Source organism: Diabrotica undecimpunctata, chromosome 2 (genome assembly GCF_040954645.1).
Source record: "Diabrotica undecimpunctata isolate CICGRU chromosome 2, icDiaUnde3, whole genome shotgun sequence".
Lineage (NCBI taxonomy): Eukaryota > Metazoa > Arthropoda > Insecta > Coleoptera > Chrysomelidae > Diabrotica > Diabrotica undecimpunctata.
This window is the reverse complement of record NC_092804.1, coordinates 37283558-37306199: the sequence shown is the minus strand read 5'-3', so window position 1 is coordinate 37306199 and position 22642 is coordinate 37283558. Positions and strand designations below refer to the sequence as shown.

Genomic DNA, 22642 nt, shown 5'->3' with positions numbered 1-22642 from the left:
TAGCAATTTTCTTCAAAGTTGGAACACGCTTTTCTCGATTAGTACTGGACACAGAAAGGTGAAACAAAAATCAACGATTACAGGAAAAAAAAACTCTTTCAAGTGATGGGCGTAAAAAGTTTGGTTATAATAGAACGTTAAACAGTATAATCCAATTTTTCAACAGAAGTTTCAAAAAAAATAAAAAAAGTAAAACCATCATTTTAAAGGCAACATAATTTTGAATAACGTGTCCAAATTTCGAGATATTTTGTCGGTAAATAACAGAGAAAACACTGTCCCTAGGTTTTGATGCACCGATAACACAGCCTTAATAAATAATGGAGGGAACAAGAAACTCTCGAAAGAAAGCGAGGGTGTGGAAGACCAAAACTATACTAAATTTAGGTATGTAAAAATAAACCTAATATTTTGTAATATCACCATCAGCATTGATATCAGCTTCAGACCATCTGCGTGAAAGTTGTACAGTACAAACCTGTTGTATACCGTACCACAGCTCTTCAGCATATTGAGGTATAAAATTACGCCGATACAACTGTTTTATAATAACCCCCCAGACATTCTCGATTGAATTTAAATCTGGACTGTAGCTGGGCGATGGTAAGGTTTCGATGTTGATATTCTGGAGCCTCTGGTTTATTATATTTGCAGTGTGAACATGACAATTATCTTGTTGGAGGATAAAATTATTTTCTGGATACAACTGTTCTACACTGGAAAACATGATGTTTTCTAGAATATTCAGATAAGTTTGCCCAACAAACCTGCCATCAATACGCTATACCATTCCCATTCCTCTAGATGAAATCCATCCCCATACATTGGCGCTAAAATGATCAGCTGCTCGATATCTATCAACATTCTCCTTCAGCTTCCTTCTCCTATCGGAGGATGGAAATCATCATCGCTATTTTAATTTTATTGGCGGCGCTTCTGAATAATTCTAATGAGCTGCAACCGAACCACTCTCTTAAATTTCTTAGCCAGGATATTTTGCGTCGTCCTGGGTTTCTCTTCCCTTGTATCTTCCCTTGCATAATTAATCTAAGTAATAAGTACTTCTCGCCCCTCATTATATGACCCAGATATTGAATCTTTCTAATTTTAACAGTTTTTATGACTTCACATTCTTTCTTCATTCTTTGTAACACCTCTATATTAGTTACTTTTTCAGTCCACGATATTCTGTGGATTCTCCTGTAGCACCATATCTCAAAGGAGTTTAATTTTTTGATTTCAGACTGTTTTATTGTCCACGCTTCCATGTCGTATAGTAAAGTAGAAAAAACGTAACAACGTAGCATTCTTGTGCGGATCTCTAGATTAAGGTTACGGTTGCAAAGTAAGTTCTTCAATTTTATGAACGTGTTTCTTGCCATTTCTATTCTAAATCTGATTTCTTTTGTTTGATCTCTATCTTCGGTTAGCCACGTTGCTAAATATTTATATGTTGTTACTCTTTCGATCGTTGTATTATCGATGATCAGGTTATCTACACTTTGTGGTTTTTTTGAGAATATCATTGATTTCGTTTTCTTGAGATTCATTTGCAGTCCGTACCTTTCACATGCATTGTATACATGTTTTATTATGTACTGTAGATCTTCCATGTCACTTGCAAATATGACCGTATCGTCCGCATATCAACATATAGAGTATTAAATCTATTATTATCTGGTCTCTACACCCAAATTTTGCCCTTTTTAGAAGATTGAAATATTTTCTCATCTGTAAATACCCTGCCCCAAAAATCTTGATTTTGTAGCTGATGGTTTAAAGCAAATATAAATCTTGATTGCTTCTGTTGTGATGTAAGAGCTTGTTTTTTTGCTGCAGTTCGGTACCTAAGACGCGATGCTTTAATTCTGCGCCAAGTTGTTGTCTTTCTTCTCGGAAACTATGACATAATTCTTGCAGTTTTCGCATCTTCAAAAGGATTCTCTTCTAATCCCTCCGAAAGCGTACAATCTTCATGAGCGGTAGATATTTTTGGTCTTCTAGAACCTTGCTTTCTTTCGAGAGTTTCTTGTTCTATCCATCTTTTATTAATATTAAAAACTGTTCTGCTTAAGTTAAAATGGTTCGCTGCCAGTGACCAATCATCTAATTTCGTTACAATTGTTGCTTTTAGTTCTTTGCCAGCATGTGGAGCCATTTTTTGAGGTTGAACAGTATAAGTTATCTGACAAATTTTAAAATTTTGCAGTGACAGTGACTGTATGTAAATAATAAGTATTTATCCTTCAAAATACACTGCTCAATTTTCTACAAAATATGCTTTAAGAGTCGTATCAGTTTTTTTAGGAACCAGCTGTACTTTTAAAGAGATTTCAATAAACAATTGAAATTTTTTGTATTATTTTTATAATTCGGCAACTAATCTGTTTCACAGTTTAAATTTCATTATTGCACTAAGTATCAATATAATTAAAATTATTCATTTTTTTTTTAACTCTACATCCTTTAACATAAAGATATATAAGACTTTTGAATCATTTTCTAATTTACTTTAAAAAAACAGTTGAATTTGCATATATCTTTACGACTTTTTAAGTTCATTAGATAATTTGGTAGGGGCTGGATAAAAATTGGACTGGAAACGCAGAACAATACATAAATTTGAAAATATCCAAATTTGTTTAAATTAAAATCTTATGGTCAAACCTTGTAGTCACTATCGCAACGTGTGGTACAGGAACAACGAAGTACTCTAGCTTATACATGATTGCTTCCAATTTTCGACAGTTTCTGAGGTCGATACAAGGAAGTGTCACTTATGACTTAAAGCTTTTTATAATTTTTACCGATTCTTGGTAAAAATATGCTGTTGGGCACAAAAAACTCACATTTTTATGGATGTTTATTAAATGCCAAGAAGATATATGGTACAATTCTAATGTTAAGTGTATTACTCTGAATATTTATATTCTGTGGGAATAGGGAATATTTTTATTACGAAAAAAAAAAAAAAAAGAAAATGTAAATTCAACTGAACTACTTTAAATTCTAAACGCGTCAGAGGTTTATTATTTAAAGTATCTATAACCGTCCTTTTGGTTGTTTAAGGAATTGGTTATGGTTCAAGAGGACTTTATTCAGGTCAAGCTCCTTACCCCGGTATGTACCCCGCAGGGTCCCAATCTGGTGGCGATACCCAAGAGACAACCTACTTGTATATCCCTAATAACGCTGTAGGCGCAATCATTGGTACTAAAGGATCACACATTAGAAATATCATACGATTCTCCGGAGCGTCCGTCAAAATAGCACCCATTGACGAAACAAAACCACAAGAAACACAGATCGAAAGGAGGGTCACCATTGTCGGATCACCGGAAGCCCAATGGAAAGTAAGTCTACTTTTTGTTTCTAATTAAACTCGAGCAATCGATCGGTAGTAGCGTACTCACCATGCGGAACAGAATATTTTTGGGAAAGTTAAGTGAAAATTTCTAACAAAGAATTATTTGTTTTTTGTTGTTATAACATTTGAATAAATAATATAAGTAATAAATAAAGAAATCTTTATTGTGTATTTTTCTGAAGCTATTTTTTGTGGCATTTTAAAGTAATTACTATTTAAATGGGAATAAGCCACAATTAAAGGTTAAAGTACGTTTATTCACGTTTCAATTTCCACTTCGGAAATCGTTCTCAAAATACAAACATTAGTAAATTAAACAAATTTTTGTTTTTCTGTTATTTAGTGAAAAATTCTTCCAATAATTTAATTTTATCTGACTCATTTATATTGACAATTCAGACATACATTATACATTTTAAAGTAGACGACTTTAAAAGTTATAACATTTGAATAAATAATATAAGTAATAAATAAAGAAATCTTTATTGTGTATTTTTCTGAAGCTATTTTTTGTGGCATTTTAAAGTAATTACTATTTAAATGGGAATAAGCCACAATTAAAGGTTAAAGTACGTTTATTCACGTTTCAATTTCCACTTCGGAAATCGTTCTCAAAATACAAACATTAGTAAATTAAACAAATTTTTGTTTTTCTGTTATTTAGTGAAAAATTCTTCCAATAATTTAATTTTATCTGACTCATTTATATTGACAATTCAGACATACATTATACATTTTAAAGTAGACGACTTGTCAATATTGTTGAGTTGCGCTCCTGGGACGACTTTACTTATAAGATAGTTCATTCGATTACATGAAATCAACTTTAACTTGAGAATATCCATCAGAAAAGATCATAGCATGTAATTCGTCTTTAAAAAGACAAATACATGCCATGATGACAGTAAAATTCTCCTGTTAGTGATTCCATAGTAAATTATGAGGGAAAAACCAGGAAAAATACCTCATAATACTATCCCGACATGGTAAGTATTTGGTCGTGCATTTAGTTTACCTTCAATAAACACCAAATTCTGATTTTATATGTTTGTTATTTAAAAAATTATAATTTAAATAATTATAAAAATTGTTAGAAATGATGTATGCTCTATATGTTACAGACTTACTAATAACGGTATTTTCCTTTTAATAACTTCCTCTTTCATCATACGGATGATAAAAAGAGAAAAATCAAAGAAGCGGCTCTAATTATGCTAAATGAGATCAATTGTGTCGCAAATTCCTCGGCAGAATGTAGTAGGATCTGGTTACCCATATTGAAAGAGGAAGTTATTAAAAGGAAAAAGTCAGTAACATATAGAGCATACATCATTTATGTTTTTTTTTTAAATAACAAACATATAAAATCAGAATTTGGTATTATTTGAAGGTAAACTAAATGCACGACCAAATACTTACCATGTCGGGATAGTATTATAAGGTTTTTTCCTGGATTTTCCCTCATAATTTACTATGGAATCACTAACAGGAGAATTTTACTGTTATCATGGCATGTATTTGTCTTTTTATAGACGAATTACATGCTATGATCTTTTCTGATGGATATTCTCAAGTTAAAGTTGATTTCATGTAATCCAATGAACTATCTTATAAGTAAAGTCGTCCCAGGAGCGCAACTCAACAATATTGGCAATATCATTTTAAAGTCGTCTACTTTAAAATGTATAATGTATGTCTGAATTGTCAATATAAATGAGTCAGATAAAATTAAATTATTGGAAGAATTTTTCACTAAATAACAGAAAAACAAAAATTTGTTTAATTTACTAATGTTTGTATTTTGAGAACGATTTCCGAAGTGGAAATTGAAACGTGAATAAACGTACTTTAACCTTTAATTGTGGCTTATTCCCATTTAAATAGTAATTACTTTATTGTTTAACCCAAAATATATAAAACATGTACAATGTACATATAAAGGTGAGAAGTACAGTTAAGTACATTGTAATATTCACCAGAAGATAAACAAATATTTTTAAAATTAATTCTGCACCAAATTTGCTTTTGTCACATTCTAAAATTACCAATTTATTGCTATATAAATGATGAATTGTGTGGTTATATTTAAGTAACATGCATCAGGGATTTGTATAACTCAATACTCAATGTAAAATATATAACTTGATGGCTAGTCGCAATAAATGAATAAAATGCCATGAAAAAATATATGAAATCATTTAATATTTCACTTTTTTTGATTTTTCGGTAACAACTATCTGTGTTAAACTAAAATTATATAGATTATCATTAAATCATTACAGTGTGGGCCTTGGCTGACTACACCTTTTTTCCAAATGGCTCATTCTTCGATCAATCTATAATCAAGTGGAATGTTCATTTTTTGGAAATATGATTTTATGTTGTCTCTCCATCGCATTCTGTGCTCAAGTGGACTTTTTTTCTGTGGGCATCTCATCCACCGGTTTTATAAGTTCCCTCGTTATGCATTCTATGTACGTGCTCTACCCACCTTATTCGTTGGGATTTGTTCTCCTGGACAACATCATTATCATTATAAAGTTCTTTAATTTCCGTATTTGTTCTTATTCTATACTGGTTTGTGATAATATCGTGGTGCTCGAGTTTTTCTTTGAGTTGGTCATTGTCCATTTTCCACATCCATATGTTAGTATAGGTCTGAGGTTGGGACCAGAGTTCTGAAACCAAATCTGGAACTCTGGTCCCAACCTCCCTCTCCAAAATGGTACTCACAGGAGAGCAATGGGACTTGTGGAGTCCTTTTAATAATCCACTATTGAAGGGTTTCAAATAGTAATTAGATATTCCCTATTGTGTTGGCAACCTAGCCCCTTTTCTTTAAATTATACTCCATTTAACTTCTATGTTTAAAGCTGATGATGACAGTGAGGTCTAACTACATCCTAGGTGTTAGAAAATAGATATTGTTTTTACAATTTGTGGTTTAACTTAGAGATTAGTAATTTGTTACTTTTGTAATTTGTAATTTGAATAACCTTTTTTATGAATTCTATTACATTGCTGACAAATAACTCCTATATATGTTACAAAAGTAATAAAAGCCGCTTAAACTTGTTTTGTGTTATCTTATTTTCTTTAAAATTGTGTTTTAAAGAAATCAAATAATTATATACACAAGTTGATAATCCAGAAAGAATCTGGATTAGAGGGATAGAAAATCTCAAGTGGTAGGATTGCTTCTACTTAACTAAATTGTACCAGTCAGTGAATAACAAAAAGCTTTTGAATTAACCACAGTTATACAAAGGGAAATATTTTTCATTTCGTCTCACCCAGCAGGTCTAACTGAACAGCTAAAAATAGTGAAACACGTGTCATAGAATGGCGGGTTAGACGTGATGTGAGTATTTCTTCTCGTATATTATTTACAAGTTACGTTATGCAATATTTATTTTGAACTCCTTGTGTAGGCGTGACTAACCATCCAAGGCTTATTCCAAGGTCTGCTCTAATTATGATTTTTTTTTCGATAATTCTGAATAATAAAGAAATTTCAAATAAAACCTTTTCGATAATTAGTAAGGGTCTACAATATTATGTGAATAATAATCGCACTATAAACAAAGCACATATAATTTATTACCTACATTTGTTTTTAGGCTCAATATTTGATTTTTGAAAAGATGAGGGAAGAAGGCTTCGTCGCTGGATCTGATGATGTGCGATTAACAGTTGAAATTATGGTACCAAGTTCTCAAGTTGGACGAATTATTGGTAAAGGTGGTCAGAATGTGAGAGAATTGCAACGTGTTACCGGCAGCGTTATAAAGCTACCCGAACAGGGGGCGTCGCCGCAAGAAGATGAAACAACAGTTCATATCATAGGTCCATTCTTCAGTGTCCAGGTAAGTTGAAAAAGAGTGTCCTAGTTTGTTAAAAAATTACTAATTATTTTCTGAGAGTCAACAGCAATGTTATTTGTATTTACGTGCTTTAGCAAGTCTCCTTGAAATCTATGAAAGTTACTATTTTATTGTGCGCGCTACTTTTCTAAGAAAGTCTTGGTACCTATTTTAGTATAATTGTTTTCAGGACTTACAGAACGTGTTAAACATCAATATGAAAAAATTAGTAAACTATAACATCCTGAATTGAATACCCAGTGCTGAAACAGAAAGAAATAGACCTTTGTGTTCTACAGGAAACAGAAAAGAAAAGAAAAGGACAATCAAAATTAAGTGAATACATACTAATCTACAGTGGAGTATCAATAGAAAACAGGGCCAAAGAAGGTGTAGCCTTACTAATACACCAAAGGTACCAAAATCACAGAGTGTCAATTCAAAGTTGACAATCAAAGAGTGTCAATACATGTCAGAAAGGATTGTAACAGCAAAGATAAGAATGGAGAAGAAAGACCTGAACATCATCGGAGTACACGGCCCAGAAAATAACAAGCCTGAAACAACAAGGGAAACGTTTTATGACCAATTACAACAAGTAGTAGATCAAGCAATCAATTTAATTAAACCCAGCCTGTGAGACATGTTCACCCCTAAGAATTACGTTCGGATATAACAATTCGTTGGAACGAGGTGTATTAACTCGAGTAATAACAGGAGTCACTCCACCGCGCTTCAATGCTCCAGACCATCACTTTCCCCCCTATAGCACTCTGATGCGCGATAGGGGCACAACTATCAGCCAAATGCTCTTCATGTGGGAGTCCTGGGTAATAGAACTCCAACATGGTTTCCTAACCGAATTCAAAACTCAGGACAGCGCATTGTCGCTATAATCCTGTTATCTTACTCTGGCTTATCCGCGAACTAAAATTGCTTACTTTGGCCTCAAGTCTCCGCTCTGAGCTAGACTCAGTTCGGCGACTTGGTGCTCAAGGGGTTGGGCCCTACGTACCCGGGTTTTTAACGGTTTTTGTTATTATTTTTTTGTGGCTTGCACCGGTTTTTGTTAGTAATTTTTTGATTTTTTTGCCGTTTTTTGTGTGTTTTTTGGATTTTTTTTTGTAGGATGCCTGAAACATAAAATCAGAATTAGTGCATATTAGTATAATAATTATCTACTTAAAATTAACTGGGTCCACGTTGTACGTTGCGATTGTCCACGAGTTTTTTGAGCTACGAACTATCTTCTTGGTGCGTTGTTTTTGTTGTTTTTTGTAGTGTTTTCTCTCTGGTGTTTTGTTTTCTCTCTGGTGTATTTACTGATTTTCTCTCTAGTACTTTTGGTTTTATTCTACTATTTGTTGTTTGGGTCTCTTGTGCTTCCATCTGTGGAAAGCGTCGTACCTCATGATCTCTCGCAATATGTGACTAGGATGGTTCTCTATCTGCGCGAACTTTGTCCTTGCTTTTTTCCTTAATTATATCAGTCACTCTAATTTGTTGTAATTCTCTGAAGAGGAATCTTTCTGCAACGTATCTCGGTACGTTGACTGCTTCTCTTAGGCCGCTGTTATGTGCCGCTTGTATTTTCTTTTTTGTTGTGTTACATATGTGACCCCATGCGAGAGATGCATATGTTAGTATAGGAAGAATTATACTATTTATTAATCTTATTTTGGTTTTTATTCTGAGTTTGCTTTTTCTTCCTGCTAGGCCTCTTATTGATGCTCTTGCCATGTTGGCTTTTTGTATTGTAGAGTCTGCGTGTTTACTAAACGTTAAACCTTTGTCCATGATTACTCCGAGGTATTTTGCTTCGCTTTTCCACTCGATGGGATTGTCTTGCACAGTCTCCTGTTCTTCTGGTTGTTGGTGCCTCTTTTTGAAAAGTACAGCCTGTGTCTTTTCGGAGTTTATAGCGTTTTTCCATTTTAAACTCCATTCTTCTGTCATCTAGCGCTGTTTGTAAGTTGTTTACCGCTATGTCTACATTTCTGTGTTTGGCCGCTATCGCTGTGTCGTCGGCATAGAGGCTTAGTAATGTACCTGGTGTTCTAGGTATATCTGCTGTGTATATCGTGTACAGTAGAGGTGACAGTACCGCTCCCTGTGGCACTCCAGCCTCCGGGTTCCCGAGCTCAGATAGAACTTGTTCTATTCGAACTTTGAAACTACAATTGCTCAAGTACGAAGAGATTGGTCTTGTCATTGCTCCGCTGTAGCCGTATCTTCTCATTTTGTAGATTAGTCCTTTATGCCAGACTATGTCGAAAGCTTTGCTTACATCTAGGAAGGCAGCTCCTGTGTATTGTTTATCATTAAATCCAGCTGGTATGTACTCAGTAGATCAAGTCCGACAGAAGATGATAATATTGGGTGATTTTAACGCTCGAATAGGCAATCAAGTAATACCCGGAATTAAGCAAAACATAACAAGGATGTTAAAAACGAAAATGGAGAACTGATGATAAACTTCTGCACGAATAACGCACTTAGAATAAACAACACATTTTTTGACCACAAAGACGAACACAAATATACATTTAATAACACCCGTGGACAAAGATATATGATAGATTGTTATAACCAACAGAGATATACATCCATTGAAAATAATCGACGTAAGATGCCTCAACTCAGCAGATGTGGGTAGCGATCATAGCCTAGTATTATAAGAATCGTTCTGAAATACTTCACACCAAATAGAGCGGCGCCAACACAAACAAAAATCAAAGTCGAAGGACTAAATACGCAATCCACGAAATACTTATACAGAAAAAGCAGCGGCAGAATCACTTGGAGAGAGGAAAGTAACGAACACTAACATATCAAAAAAGAAAACAGTGGTTTAGAGAGGAAGTCAAGACAAAATGTGAAGAAAAGGAGAAAGCCTTTGTACAATACAGAACACAACAAACACAACAGGCATATAACCACTATAAACGAATCAGAAATGAAACGAATACTTTAGTTAGACAAATAAAAAAGGAATACTGGCAGAGCTTCCCAAAACAGATGGAACATTACTTCTACGGAACACAAAAAGAAGTATGGAGAATGATCAAAGGACAAAGAAGAGAGATGGACGAACTAATAAAAACGAAACACATTCAGAAAGAAACATGGGTAGACTACTTTCGATTCCTATTTGCTAAAGGTGACGATAATGAACCTCCAACACTAGAGGTGACGACAAACGAAGAAATAAATATTGAGGAGGAAGAGGTACTCCCTAAAGTACGGAAGACCAGGCCTGATCAAACAACTATTAAAACTAATCCAAAAAATAATAAAACAAAACAGAAATCCTAACATACGGAGATCAAGCATCCTAATACCTCTTTTCGAAAACGGAGACAAATCGGACCCGGAAAATTACAGAGGAATTAATTTATTAAACACAACACTAAAATTAATAGCCAAAGTGATAACAAATAAAGTGAATGAAATTATAACACTAGCAGAAGAACAACAAGGTTTTAGGTCGGCAAGATCATGCACCGACGCTATATGTATAATGAGGCAAGTGCAAGAGAAATCATTAGAATACAACAAACCGGCATATCTATATTTCGTTGACCTTGAGAAGGCATTTGACCGGGTCAAATTAAAGGATGTTATCTAGTTATTGTACGCAAGAGAGATACCTCTATACAGCGTTCCACGTTAAGAAAATAACATTAGGCTTATGGAGATCAGTGTTGCCAAAACTCTCTGGCATGCGGTTTACTAGATTGTCGATATATTTTTCGAATTTCCATTTTCAATTAACATTTAACTGTAAAGTCAGAATAACAACTGAAGAACCACAAAGCCTTATTATCATTATGTAGTCGCAGAGAACGACATAAAATCGCTGACATACGTACACCGTATTATTTTAAGTTGCAATTAGTAATTAGATATATGCATTCCAAGCGGTCCGTTTATTTGCTTTTAAACTTTTAATAGCCGGCAAAGTGGATGATTTAACTAAGCAATATTTTCTACTGATTTCTATGATTCATGGTATATGATATTCTTACCGAAAAACAAATAAACTGTGGTTACTATAATTAAAATAAGATAAAATAAAATTATCTTTTGTAAATACTATTTATTTAATTAAAATCATTTCCCCTACTTTTCATCTCTTGTTTCGAATGGGCACTTTTGGTCAATTACGTTAAAAAACATTAATTTAATAATTCATGTCTGTGAAAACGAAAATACAAATTATATACAACCTTGAATCGTGCTTGTGTTCGTTCATCGTGGCATCGCTGCGCTTCTATCGTCCATAAGAAATACATGGCCCTATCTCCGCAATGTTATTTTCTTAACGTGAAACGCTCTATAAGAATAATGAAAAAGATCGAAAATATAGACCAAAACAACACAATAAAAGTAAAAGTAGAAGAAGAACTAACCGACCCTATTGAAGCTGGCAATGGGATAAGACAAGGAGATTTCCTGAGTCCTCTATTGTTCAATCTGATTATGGATGAAATAATAAAAAAAGTAAGAACTAAAAAAAGATATCAAATGGGAGAAAAACAACTTAAAATAATCTGCTATGCATATGACGCAATACTACTCTCTCAAAGTGAAGACGATTTACAACTTGTTTCATATAACCGCCAGAAAATTTAACATCTTAATTTCCCAAAAAAAGACAAAATGCATGGTTGGTTACAACAGCAAATTTACTAAGATGTAAATTGGAGCTATACTAAATTCATTCTCAAGTTACCGACGGAATAAACAGAAGTCACCGCGTGATATTCGAATATGAACGTGATTATTATAAGATATTCATATTATTATCATGATTAATATCTTATAAGATAGTTCGATAACTTGTGGCCAATGATAGAGAGAAGACGTTCGTCACATTCAGAATGGAATATCACGCGGTGACTTTTGTTTATTTCATCGGTAACTTGAGTATGAATAGGTTATAGAAGGTCAGATAATAGAACAAGTGATGAAGTTTAAATATCTAGGCATCACATTATCTAGCTACGGAAAGCTCGAAACTAAAGTGGAAGATTAAGTGAATAGAGCAAACAGAGCTGCAGGCTGCCTGAATGAAACAATATGGAGAAATAAAAATATCGGGAAATAATGAAAGGCAGAATTTACAAAACTGTCATCAGACCAATAATGACATACGCGGCAGAAACAAGACCTTACACAGAGAGGACAAAAAGGATGTTAGAAACAGCAGAGATAAAAACACTTAGAAAAATTGATGGTAAGACACTAAGGGACAGATCAAGAAGTACAGGTATACGACGTAGATGCAAGGTGGAGAACATGAAGAACTGGGTAAGAAACAGAAGAGTAGAATGGAAAGACCATATATGCCGAATGACAATAAATAGAGTAGTAAAGACGGTAACAGACGGTTCCCCAATAGGAAGACGATGGGTAGGAAGACCACGAAAATGATGGAACGACAACTTACTGGAGGCACATTGAAAAACAGACAGTCATGTCTACATAAAAAGAAGAAGAAGAAGGACTTCGTGAATTGTTAAGAATGTCGTGACTGACACATCTTTTATGCTTGTACAATCTGAAACTGAGTGGGACTATGTGAAAAGTGTCAACTTGGCATTAATCATAATTATTATGAACATCGTATTGTTATGTCAGATTGTAAGATAATAAGTGGATAACGTGAGAAAAATATTGGCGGACAAAAATTTTGGGTCATAACACGTGACATACGTAATATTTTACTTATTTACTTACTCTATAGCTCTACAGCAGGTCGTGGGTCTTGGCTGACTGTACCCACTATCTGCTTCCTTTTATTCCGATCTATCATCAGGTATTTGCCCATCTCTGAGCCCATGGTATTGAGATCTTTAGCGATGTTTTTTCTCTATCTTGCGCGTGGTCGTCCTGGTAGTCTATTTTAGGGTTTTGATTATTAGAAGTAATCTAATTTTCTCAGGAATGCTTCATAAAAAGCATTGCGTGAATTATACATATTTTCCATTTAATTTAGAGAGCAGTAACCTTTTATAAGGTTTTAATTTTACGCCTTTTCCACTTTCGTAAGTTAGATTATCATAAACATTCGAATAGCATCTCAAAATCTTCGAAAAGGAAACATTTGAATTTCGAACAAGATGGCCTACTCTAGGTGTTTATTTGTACAAATTTTAATTCCTTAATCACCTTGAAAGTTATGATTATTTATAGTAATATTTTGCCTTATTCGTCGTCGTTCTTGTTTTGAAACTACCATGTATTTTGTTTTATTTCAACGTAAAAATTTGTCTTTAGTTTAGGGAAATATTTGGACAAGAATATGAAAAAAAATGTCCATGAGTCTGTCCATGGAAGAGAGGTTTAAACGTAGTCTCATATATCAATAGTATTTTGGACTAAAAGTTGTCCGTCTAGAGAAGGTGGCCATTGAATAGAAGTGTCCGTTAAGAGGAAGTTTCCGCGTATGCACTTCAAGCTTTTAAAATCATTTTTAAATAGTAAATAATAAAAATCTTTCAGATAGTTTTTGAAAACAATTTTTATAAACTTTCCTGATGCGAATATTAATCATATTTTTTTGTTTCAGTCTGCACAAAGACGTATCCGAGCGATGGTCCTCCAATCAGTCGCTCCTCCACAGGGCAGACAGCGCCAATCAAAGCAGAAAGATACCAGTCAATCGGAAGCTACCTCATCCGAGCCACAACAGTAGTACTAACTAGAGCAACATTCATACACACTGCCTGTGCGCATGGGTTTGTTTCTGCATACCCTATTTTTTATAAGAAACCTCTCTCGATGCCTTCCACTTGTACCATGATGAAGATTATTTTAAAGCAGCGTTCGAGCGTCGACATGGCTGCTCCACTTGGTTATGACAAAGAAACCGAGGCGTCGGTGAAGCCCCCTAGTTGCGCAAAGCGTTGAGTTTTTCCCAATAACTTCTTTTTCATCTCAATTATTTTTTGTTTTCTCGAGTTTTTATTTTTCTTGAATAGTTAGTTTGAATAGTTTATACTTTAGTTGACCATATTATATATATCTATAGGTATTGATAGTGGAAAGTTTTGAGAACTCTCCAGGAATAAGGTATGCGTCGAACTACGTGCCTATTGAACTTTAATCTACCTCAAATAATCAAAATATATTAGATTTTATAGCCACTGAAATTTCCGTTATTTACACACAATGACCGAACACACAGTATATATATCGTATACATTATTGGAACGAAAATGAACATCAACATTCATAAAATACTCTCAAGTCAAACTTATGCTATTTCAATCCAGTCACATACATTTGTTAAATTGCTACTAGTATCATGTTTATTAACTTCAAGAGAATTACCTTTTTGTTTTGGTTACAATGTATCAACAAGTTGTAAGAATCCGTTTTTAAGAATGTTTATGTCCGTTCCGGTTCCCGTTAATATTAATTGTGGATTTTTACCAAAGAAAAATCGCAAGGAATGCGACCTAAGACAGATGAGTCGCGTTCTAAAACCTCACATCCCGATGTTCGACGATCAGCCAGTCACAATTCAAACAAAAATCTGAAAGAATCTGCACTACATAAAAAATAAACAAAAAAATATACGAAAAGGCGTACAGTTCCTTCGGAGTTAAAATGTGGCTGTTACTATTATTATTTTACTGTATTTTTGAGTGTGAATGTGGAAACCGAAGAGCTTTAAATAATTTTTGTAAGTTAGAAGTATTTTTGCGACAAAGGCTAAGGAATTCGGATATTCATATTTACAGATATTTCACTCTTTCATTTGAAGAATTTTTTCTAGAGGAATAATTATTTAATTATATTTTATATTGTGGGGCTCGTAATTTTCTGTTTCAAAGTATTTTTTTTCTTCATTATGTTAGGAAAACGTAATGCAATTAATAAAATTCCTCTAGGTCTATGATTTCGATCTCCTTGGCCTGTAGCAACATAAGGTGACATCTAGCGGAAAGATAAACAAAATGAAAATGAACAATGTACCGTGTGTGAATGTGTTGGTAAGCAAAGACATTTTTTTAACTATTATATTATAATTGTTAGGCGATTTGTTGAAATAATGTTGTTTTTGCGCGAAACGATCAGCCGGTAGCTCGGTTCCTTGTATAATATATTATTTGTTGGTGTTATGGGACCGTCTTCGGTTGTTGATCTTCGCGTTAAGAAACAAAGACGTGGTTGTTGTGGAAGAAAAAAATGTATTATACCAAAACGTGTAGGACGAGTGTTGCGAGAAAGAGAGAAAGATAGAAGAGAGTGAGATGTATCGATTCTCGGAATGCCTTGTGTCAAGGCGAGTAGTGTCACTTGTCCCTGATAGTACAAACTCGGGAAGTATAGAATGGTGTTAGGATATAACGCCTTTTGCCTGCTAATACTCGATTTGGTTATTTCTGTTGCTATATATACATTATCCTTATGAAATTGTTAGTTATTTAGTATTTTAGAATACAAATATGACTATGGGAAGTTATGTAGATATAAATAACTATTTCTCGGATATTTTGGCAGTATCTTACAAGCTCTAATTTGTTACTGTAAATATCGTAAGAATTTCCATTATAATTAAAAATAAAACATTTTGTAGCCCATTCGCTACATGGAAATCAAGTTTTGCAAATTCTTGACATTCTTTATTTACTTCAACAAACCTTTTCATTCATTGAATGATGTGCGTAGATTATTTTTTTATAATCGCGTAGTGGATCCGAAAAAAATCTTTAAGGTTTAAAACAATGATATCCATTTTCCGTAAGACTCTCACCATCAAAGATCAATCATAATATTGTTTCTAGAATATTTTCCATTCCTGTCTGTGTCGAATAAAATATCTATTTCAATCATTAGTCACGAAAATCGTATGCATCAATAAATTTCAAGTAAGTTGTCTGTGCATTATCCTCTGTAATATATTTTTTAATGTGGGCATTAGTTGAAATTGTGAGTTTAGCAACATAGACAAAAGGAAGTAACCAATCGAGTATTCAGGAAATGTAAAAAAACTATTTTTGATAAATATTGTTTGTTGGGGAGGATATTTTTTTTTGTTAGATTTTTAAAAAATTTAAAATGTAGCGGGGTCGCTATTTTAAATTGAAATTAAAAAAATTGTGAAAAAATGGATATAAATTATTTTATTGAGAATATAAATATATTTATTACTTTTGTGTATAAAAAAATGAAGAGAAAAAAAAATTAAAATCGTTTGTACAGATTTTATTAAAAAGTGTGCCAAAGTGCAAGAGATGTTACCAAGAGAGCTTGCTTTATTTATGATGAAAAAAAAATGTTAAGATTTAAAAAGGGTACATATATTTATTTTCGGTTAAGAGGAAGAATAGTGAACAAGTGAACAAACGCTCCCCAAATAGTAACTTGCATACGGGAAAGATATCACACACTTAGAAGCCGTCACATATTAAGTATTAGGGATAAAAACATCAACGTATCGTACAAACTGAAAACGACTTCAAGTACAAAGTGAACATAAAACACAACTTATCGGCTACAAATATTTTTTTACCTTAGCCAAACATTAGTAACTTAAAATGCTGTATTTATAATATATTTTCACAACATATTCCCAGCTAAAATAAATGTTCATACAGATGAACTTAAAGTAAATACACTATGCACTTAATTCCTTACAACTCAATAATAGATACAAAAAAATAATTAAACAACTTTTTTAAAGGAATATTATTGTTTGTTTAAGCTTGGGAATATGTTGTCTCAATAGTGTATAGATTTTAGGATTTTGAAATTAGCTATTTCCAATCCCATTGCGTTTAAATGAAAGGAAATAGTTAATTTTCTAATACCATATGTCAAAAGTTGTCCTCGACTGAAAAAAATCTAAAAACATTTACAGAAGTTTGATAAATGGTTTTTAAATTATTAATTTCTCAATTTAGGATCTTCTTTTGTCACATCCTATATATGTATATCTATTTAAAATGTATATTAATTTAAAAATGTTTGTACTGGTTGAGGATATCCGTAGCCACCCCTGTAGAAAGAAACACATTCATCCAATCCATTTTTCACATACATTTTTAACATCTATCTGTCTATTTGAAAGAAAAAAAATCTAACGGTAGTCAAAACTGCGTGCTTCAAGTAATCCAAAAATCCAAAAAGAAAAAAAAAATACAAATTAACATTTGGTCCTTCTCTATCATCGAAAAATTTCCCTTCGTCTTAGATATTACTACCACTTAATTTTGGCTTTTGATATGATTTTTTATTACTCGAAGCAGAAATTTTTTTCAATTTCCCACTTTTCCTCCAAAAGTGACAGTAATAAATGTAAAATTTGAACTGGGTACCCTCAAACGACATTGTTCTAGGTAGATATATTAAAATAATAACAAAAAACACCTTATTAAACAACGTTTATACTTCAGTCTGTATTTGTGCTATTTTCACTGAATCAAAGGTCGAATATTTGCCCTTTCTAGGGTGTCCATTAAAACTGTTGGTTCCTCTTTGAATTCTAATACCATAGTATCATCCGCATATGCTCTGAATAATCATGAGCGGATATTCTAATGATGTGTTTCCCATATACATTAAATAGTAGGGCAAACAAAATGCATCCTTGGAGAACTCTTTTTTTTATACATATTTATATAATTGGCCCTTTTTGTTTTTATAACACACAGCAGCCTATAAAGTTTTTTGGAGGCTAAATATCTCCCCGCTCTTCAAGTTAATTCTGGAATTGCCACTCGAGTGCGTGTCAATCAATAATATTATAAACATTTTGCTGCATTGTCTAATAGTTTAATGAACATTTTGATAAGATCATATCATTATGATTGTTGCTACATATAATGACTGTCTTGTCAAAAAATCCTTCTTAAACTGTTCAACCAACCATGTTCCTAAATCTTTAAAGCGAAGACAGGTTTCAAATTATTACACTATTGACACTGTTTATTCTTTTCGTTTGGTTCTACCTGCCAAACAATTCGGACTGGATATACCTTCACTTTCTTACTTTTCCATTTTATAACATCCAAGCTTTCTAGAATTGGTCAAAAATATTCATTAATTGTACATAGAACATAGGAATATTGCTTATATCTGATACATATTGAAGCATATAAAAATTGACAATGTCTAGAAGCAGTTTCACACGATCAGTAACTAAACGTGTCATTATTGATATGTTGCACGTTTTTAAATGAATCTACCTGGAATTTTGTCGACGTAAGTGCCCAGTTGTTGCTTCATCCCCAAAAAACAAGAGAAAATTCGAGATAACAGTTTATCCGGTATTTAGACGGCACCCGACTTTTTTGAAAACACATACCATCGTCGGTGTTTGATTTTGAAAATGATGCGTGCCACCATTCAATAATTTTCTCATTCTGCCACCACAGAAATTGTCATTATCTTTTCAAAGCAAAGTATTACCCAATTTACAATTGATGAGTTTCGATCAAAATGTGTACCTGACTGTGGGCAAACCCAAATATATGTCTATCGGTTTTTGGCAGAATTCAATGTCTTTACCTGCCAAAGTATATAAGATATAGTTTTTAGATGTTTTGATGTTTTTTATAACAATTTGTCCCGTGCAAATGTCTGGTTTCACACATTTTGATCGACTCGTAAATTAACACATCAAAAGTCAACCTAAACAAGTTGATTCATATTCAAAAAAAAACAAGGAAAAGAAATCAGTTAGTCACTGTAATGAATATAACCACTGACTGACAATCCATTACATATACATATTCAAAAGTTACGGTATTTCTTAGTGCCTAACTAAAACTCCTATCGGAAAGATTGAATTTGATTTGGAACAGTTGTTTATGAGACAAAAGATTGTCCTCCCTTTACTGTGTCAGTACTGAACGAGTTAATACTGATTTTGAAGAAGTTTATATATACAATGAAAATATATATACACCCCCCTCCCGAGGCAACCTTTTGTTTGTTTGTTTAAATTTAAATATGAGTAATTGAAGATTTGAAAATAAGTAGATATCGGTCAAATTCAATCATCGAATAGGAATCGAAAGTTATTCTATAGTTATAGTTTTTCTTGGAGTTATGCATTTTTTCATATTATTACTATTATGTTTTTTTTGTAGATTTCTGATGTCCGTGAAAGCTACTACTTACAGTATGTTTCATAATAGACCCAAATATATGGTACTTGTGTATTTAGTCCTATCATGAAACATACTGTATATATTTACATTGCTGTGAGAAGGTAATTTCCTGCATTTCCTACTTTTTTTGCAAGTGTTATCTATAAAAAAAGGTATTGATTCGGAACCGACATTTTGTTGTTCAAAATTACATAGAATCTGATGTCTTTTACTTAACGAAATGCAGGAATAGCCTCTCGATATAAAAATCAAAGTCATTCTATAGTATATAGTACATATTATATAATCATCTGGTATTTTTTATTTAAATAGGGAGGTAACTCTGTCGGAACGATTTTGAACGAATCTAGACCTCAAATATAGTAAAATATGTCGTAAAATCACTTTTATTTTACTTCTGTCTCGGTCACACAGCAAACTAAACGAAACTGACAAACGTGCTAATTACATTTAGTGGTTTACAGTCACTTTTTTAACGAATACCTCAAGATATCTGATTGTATTTGTAAATTTCTCCTGTAGACGTTTCAAGTAATTATTGCCATCAAAAATGTACCGATCAGAGTTTACATTCCTTGTACAGATTGATTTATCTCAAAACTTCTAGATTCCCATCTGTTAAATAATGTATAAAATATAATCCCTTCGGCTATTTGCTAGAATGTCAAGATGTTGTAAGGGAATCTAGCTGGACCGATTGATTTAAGTCACTTTGTACATTTTTTATTGCAACACTATAGTTTATAGTACATGTTACACTTTGCTAGACGGAGACTGATGTGCAAACAACCAGCCCGCTGTAGAATTAGTACCTTAGTTCTGGATCTATGATCATTTTCTTCTTTTTCGATGTCTGTTTTGCACAATAGGGCCACTCATTTATTTTTATCGTCATATCAACACTTTATCCAACCTAACGCATTTCAAGAAACACGGCAACATCAATATCGCGATCGAATCAAAATATTTGAATTCTTTGTGAAATTAAAACCTGTTTTTATAAGTTTCGTTGGCTTTATATCATGAGTTTCCTATTGCTGAATTGTTTTTCAAGTTTTTTAAGTCATTAACCGTAACTTTCTTTGTTATTTTTTCAGAATTAGTGAAGATTAAGCATAGTTATTCATTATTATTGTGGCTTAATTTTTTTACATCTTGCCACTACAATTTCTTCGTTGGCTGATTTTACGTACTTAAAAATTTCATAAGACACAGATTTCGATAATATTTTGCCAAATGTTTCTTGAAACCTCCACGTATCTCTATTACTTGTCCGATCTAAGGTAACCATTAAAAAATAATAAAAAAAGATGTAAACTACCTCAGTAATTATATATTTGTTGTTCATGTTTTAACTTGGGTATCAATATAAGTTTATATTTTACTTAATGGTGAATACTATTTGTATACAACACAGTTTATATATAGTGCTAGATAAAGTTTTGTGTCAGTGTGCCATTTGCTTTTTAAATTGAAACGGATGGATGGTACAAAATTTCCGCACCTTCTTCGGTTACGAAGTTGACGAAATTTTGTTACTATTATCTTGGAAACTACCATTTTCTGTACAGGACATTTTAGAGCCTCAATCTAGATGTTTAGATGTGGCTAGCACACTGTAAGCTATTCTTCTACTGTTGTTTCTGGTGCTAACTATACTATATTCCCGAAGGTGCTTGGTAACAGTCTTTGTTACCTTTAACGTTGGGCCTGCAACATTAGTAGTTAAGCCTTTGTTAAATGCTGTTTTTATTATACATCCATATTTTAATAATTGTAAGGTTGTTTGCGAAGAGATACGATTTCCCAAACCATCCGTTAATTGGTTTATTTAACACATCAATGTCACAAAATAGTGATGAAATATGTATCTCTTCTCCAAATACTCCAGAAATATTTCGACAATGATTTACTCAGGAAATGCAGCTCAGGTAATGATTTAAATAATTGGCATTTGGTAACTTTTTACATTATAAATATAAGGCTTTTGTAAACAAACAGATTTTTTGTATTGAATGTCCTGTAGATGATGATGATAATGGCGTAAATTAAGGCGAACAGTTGTCATGTGGTCGATGTAATGTCAAATCGTTTTTCTAAATAACCAAAAATTGTTTTTCGGTATGGCATACTTGAATCTAAACTAAATTAAATGAAATACAATGTCCAAATATTTCAGTTAAATAAATAGTGTTCCCTTGAATATATTGTTTTATTTCATAATCAAAGGGTTGAAAAACAATTCAATTGTATATAAACAAAAATATAATTGTAATAATAAAAATAGAAAATCACCGAGTACAGATTACCGAAGGAACTCCTAAATTACGTAGGATTAGATCTGACCAAACAACTGTTAAAACTAATAAAAAAAAATAATAGAAGAAAACAGAATTCCTTAAGAATGGAGATCAAGCATCCTAATACCTCTATTCAAAAAGGGAGACAAACCGGACCCAGAAAATTACAGGGAATTAATGTATTAAACGTAACACTAAAATGAACAACCAAAGTGATAACAAACTTAATAAAACTATAACACTAGCACAAGAACAACAAGGTTTTAGGTCGGAAAGATCATGCACCGACGTTATATTTTTAATGAGACAAGTGCAAGAGATATCATTAGAATACAACAAATCGGCATATCTATGTTTCGTGGACCTAAAGAAGGCATTTAATGAGGTCAAATTAAAGGATATTATCCACTTACTGTACGCAAGAGCGATACCTCTAGGAATAATCTAAAACGATCGACAATATCTAAACAACAACAACAAAGTAAAAGTAGAAGAACTAACTGACCCTATTGAAGCTGGCAATGGGATAGGACAGGGAGATTCACTCGGTCCTCTATTGTTCAACCTTATGGTTGAAATAATAAAAGTAAGAACTAAAAAAGGATACCAAATGGGAGAAAAACAACTTCATATAATCTGCTATGCCGACGAAGTAATACTAGGCTTTCAAAGTGAAGATAATTTACAATGTATTCTGCACAAATTTAATATAACCCTCAGAAAATTGGACGTAAATTGAAGCTGGACGGTCAGAAAATACGACAAGTGATCTAGGCATCACATTATCTAGCTACGGAAAGCTCGAAACAGAAGTGGAAGATATAAGTAAACATAGTAAACAGAACTGCAGGTTGCCTGAATAAAACCATTTGGAAAAATAAAAATGTCGGGAAAGAAATGAAAAGCAGAATTTACAAAACAGTCGTCAGAACAATAATGACGTACGCGGCAGAAACACGACCTGACAGAGAGGACACAAAGGTT

At 32.9% G+C, this 22642-nt stretch overlaps 1 protein-coding gene across 6 annotated transcripts in view; it reads left to right on the top strand.

Moving 5' to 3' along the window:
- The window catches only part of Imp (IGF-II mRNA-binding protein), a 318650-nt gene extending 297089 nt beyond the window's left edge, over nucleotides 1-21561 (top strand). For 4 of the 6 annotated variants that reach the window (XM_072522674.1, XM_072522673.1, XM_072522677.1 and 1 more), the window contains 3 exons: nucleotides 3070-3353; nucleotides 6988-7233; nucleotides 13805-21561. In XM_072522674.1, the coding sequence (XP_072378775.1) occupies nucleotides 3070-3353; nucleotides 6988-7233; nucleotides 13805-13930 (656 nt within the window). In that variant the 3' untranslated portion in view covers nucleotides 13931-21561. The remainder of the gene's footprint in view (nucleotides 1-3069; nucleotides 3354-6987; nucleotides 7234-13804) is intronic. The other 2 variants (XM_072522676.1, XM_072522675.1) reach the window with 1 other exon arrangement.
- Nucleotides 21562-22642: the final 1081 nt, after the last annotated feature.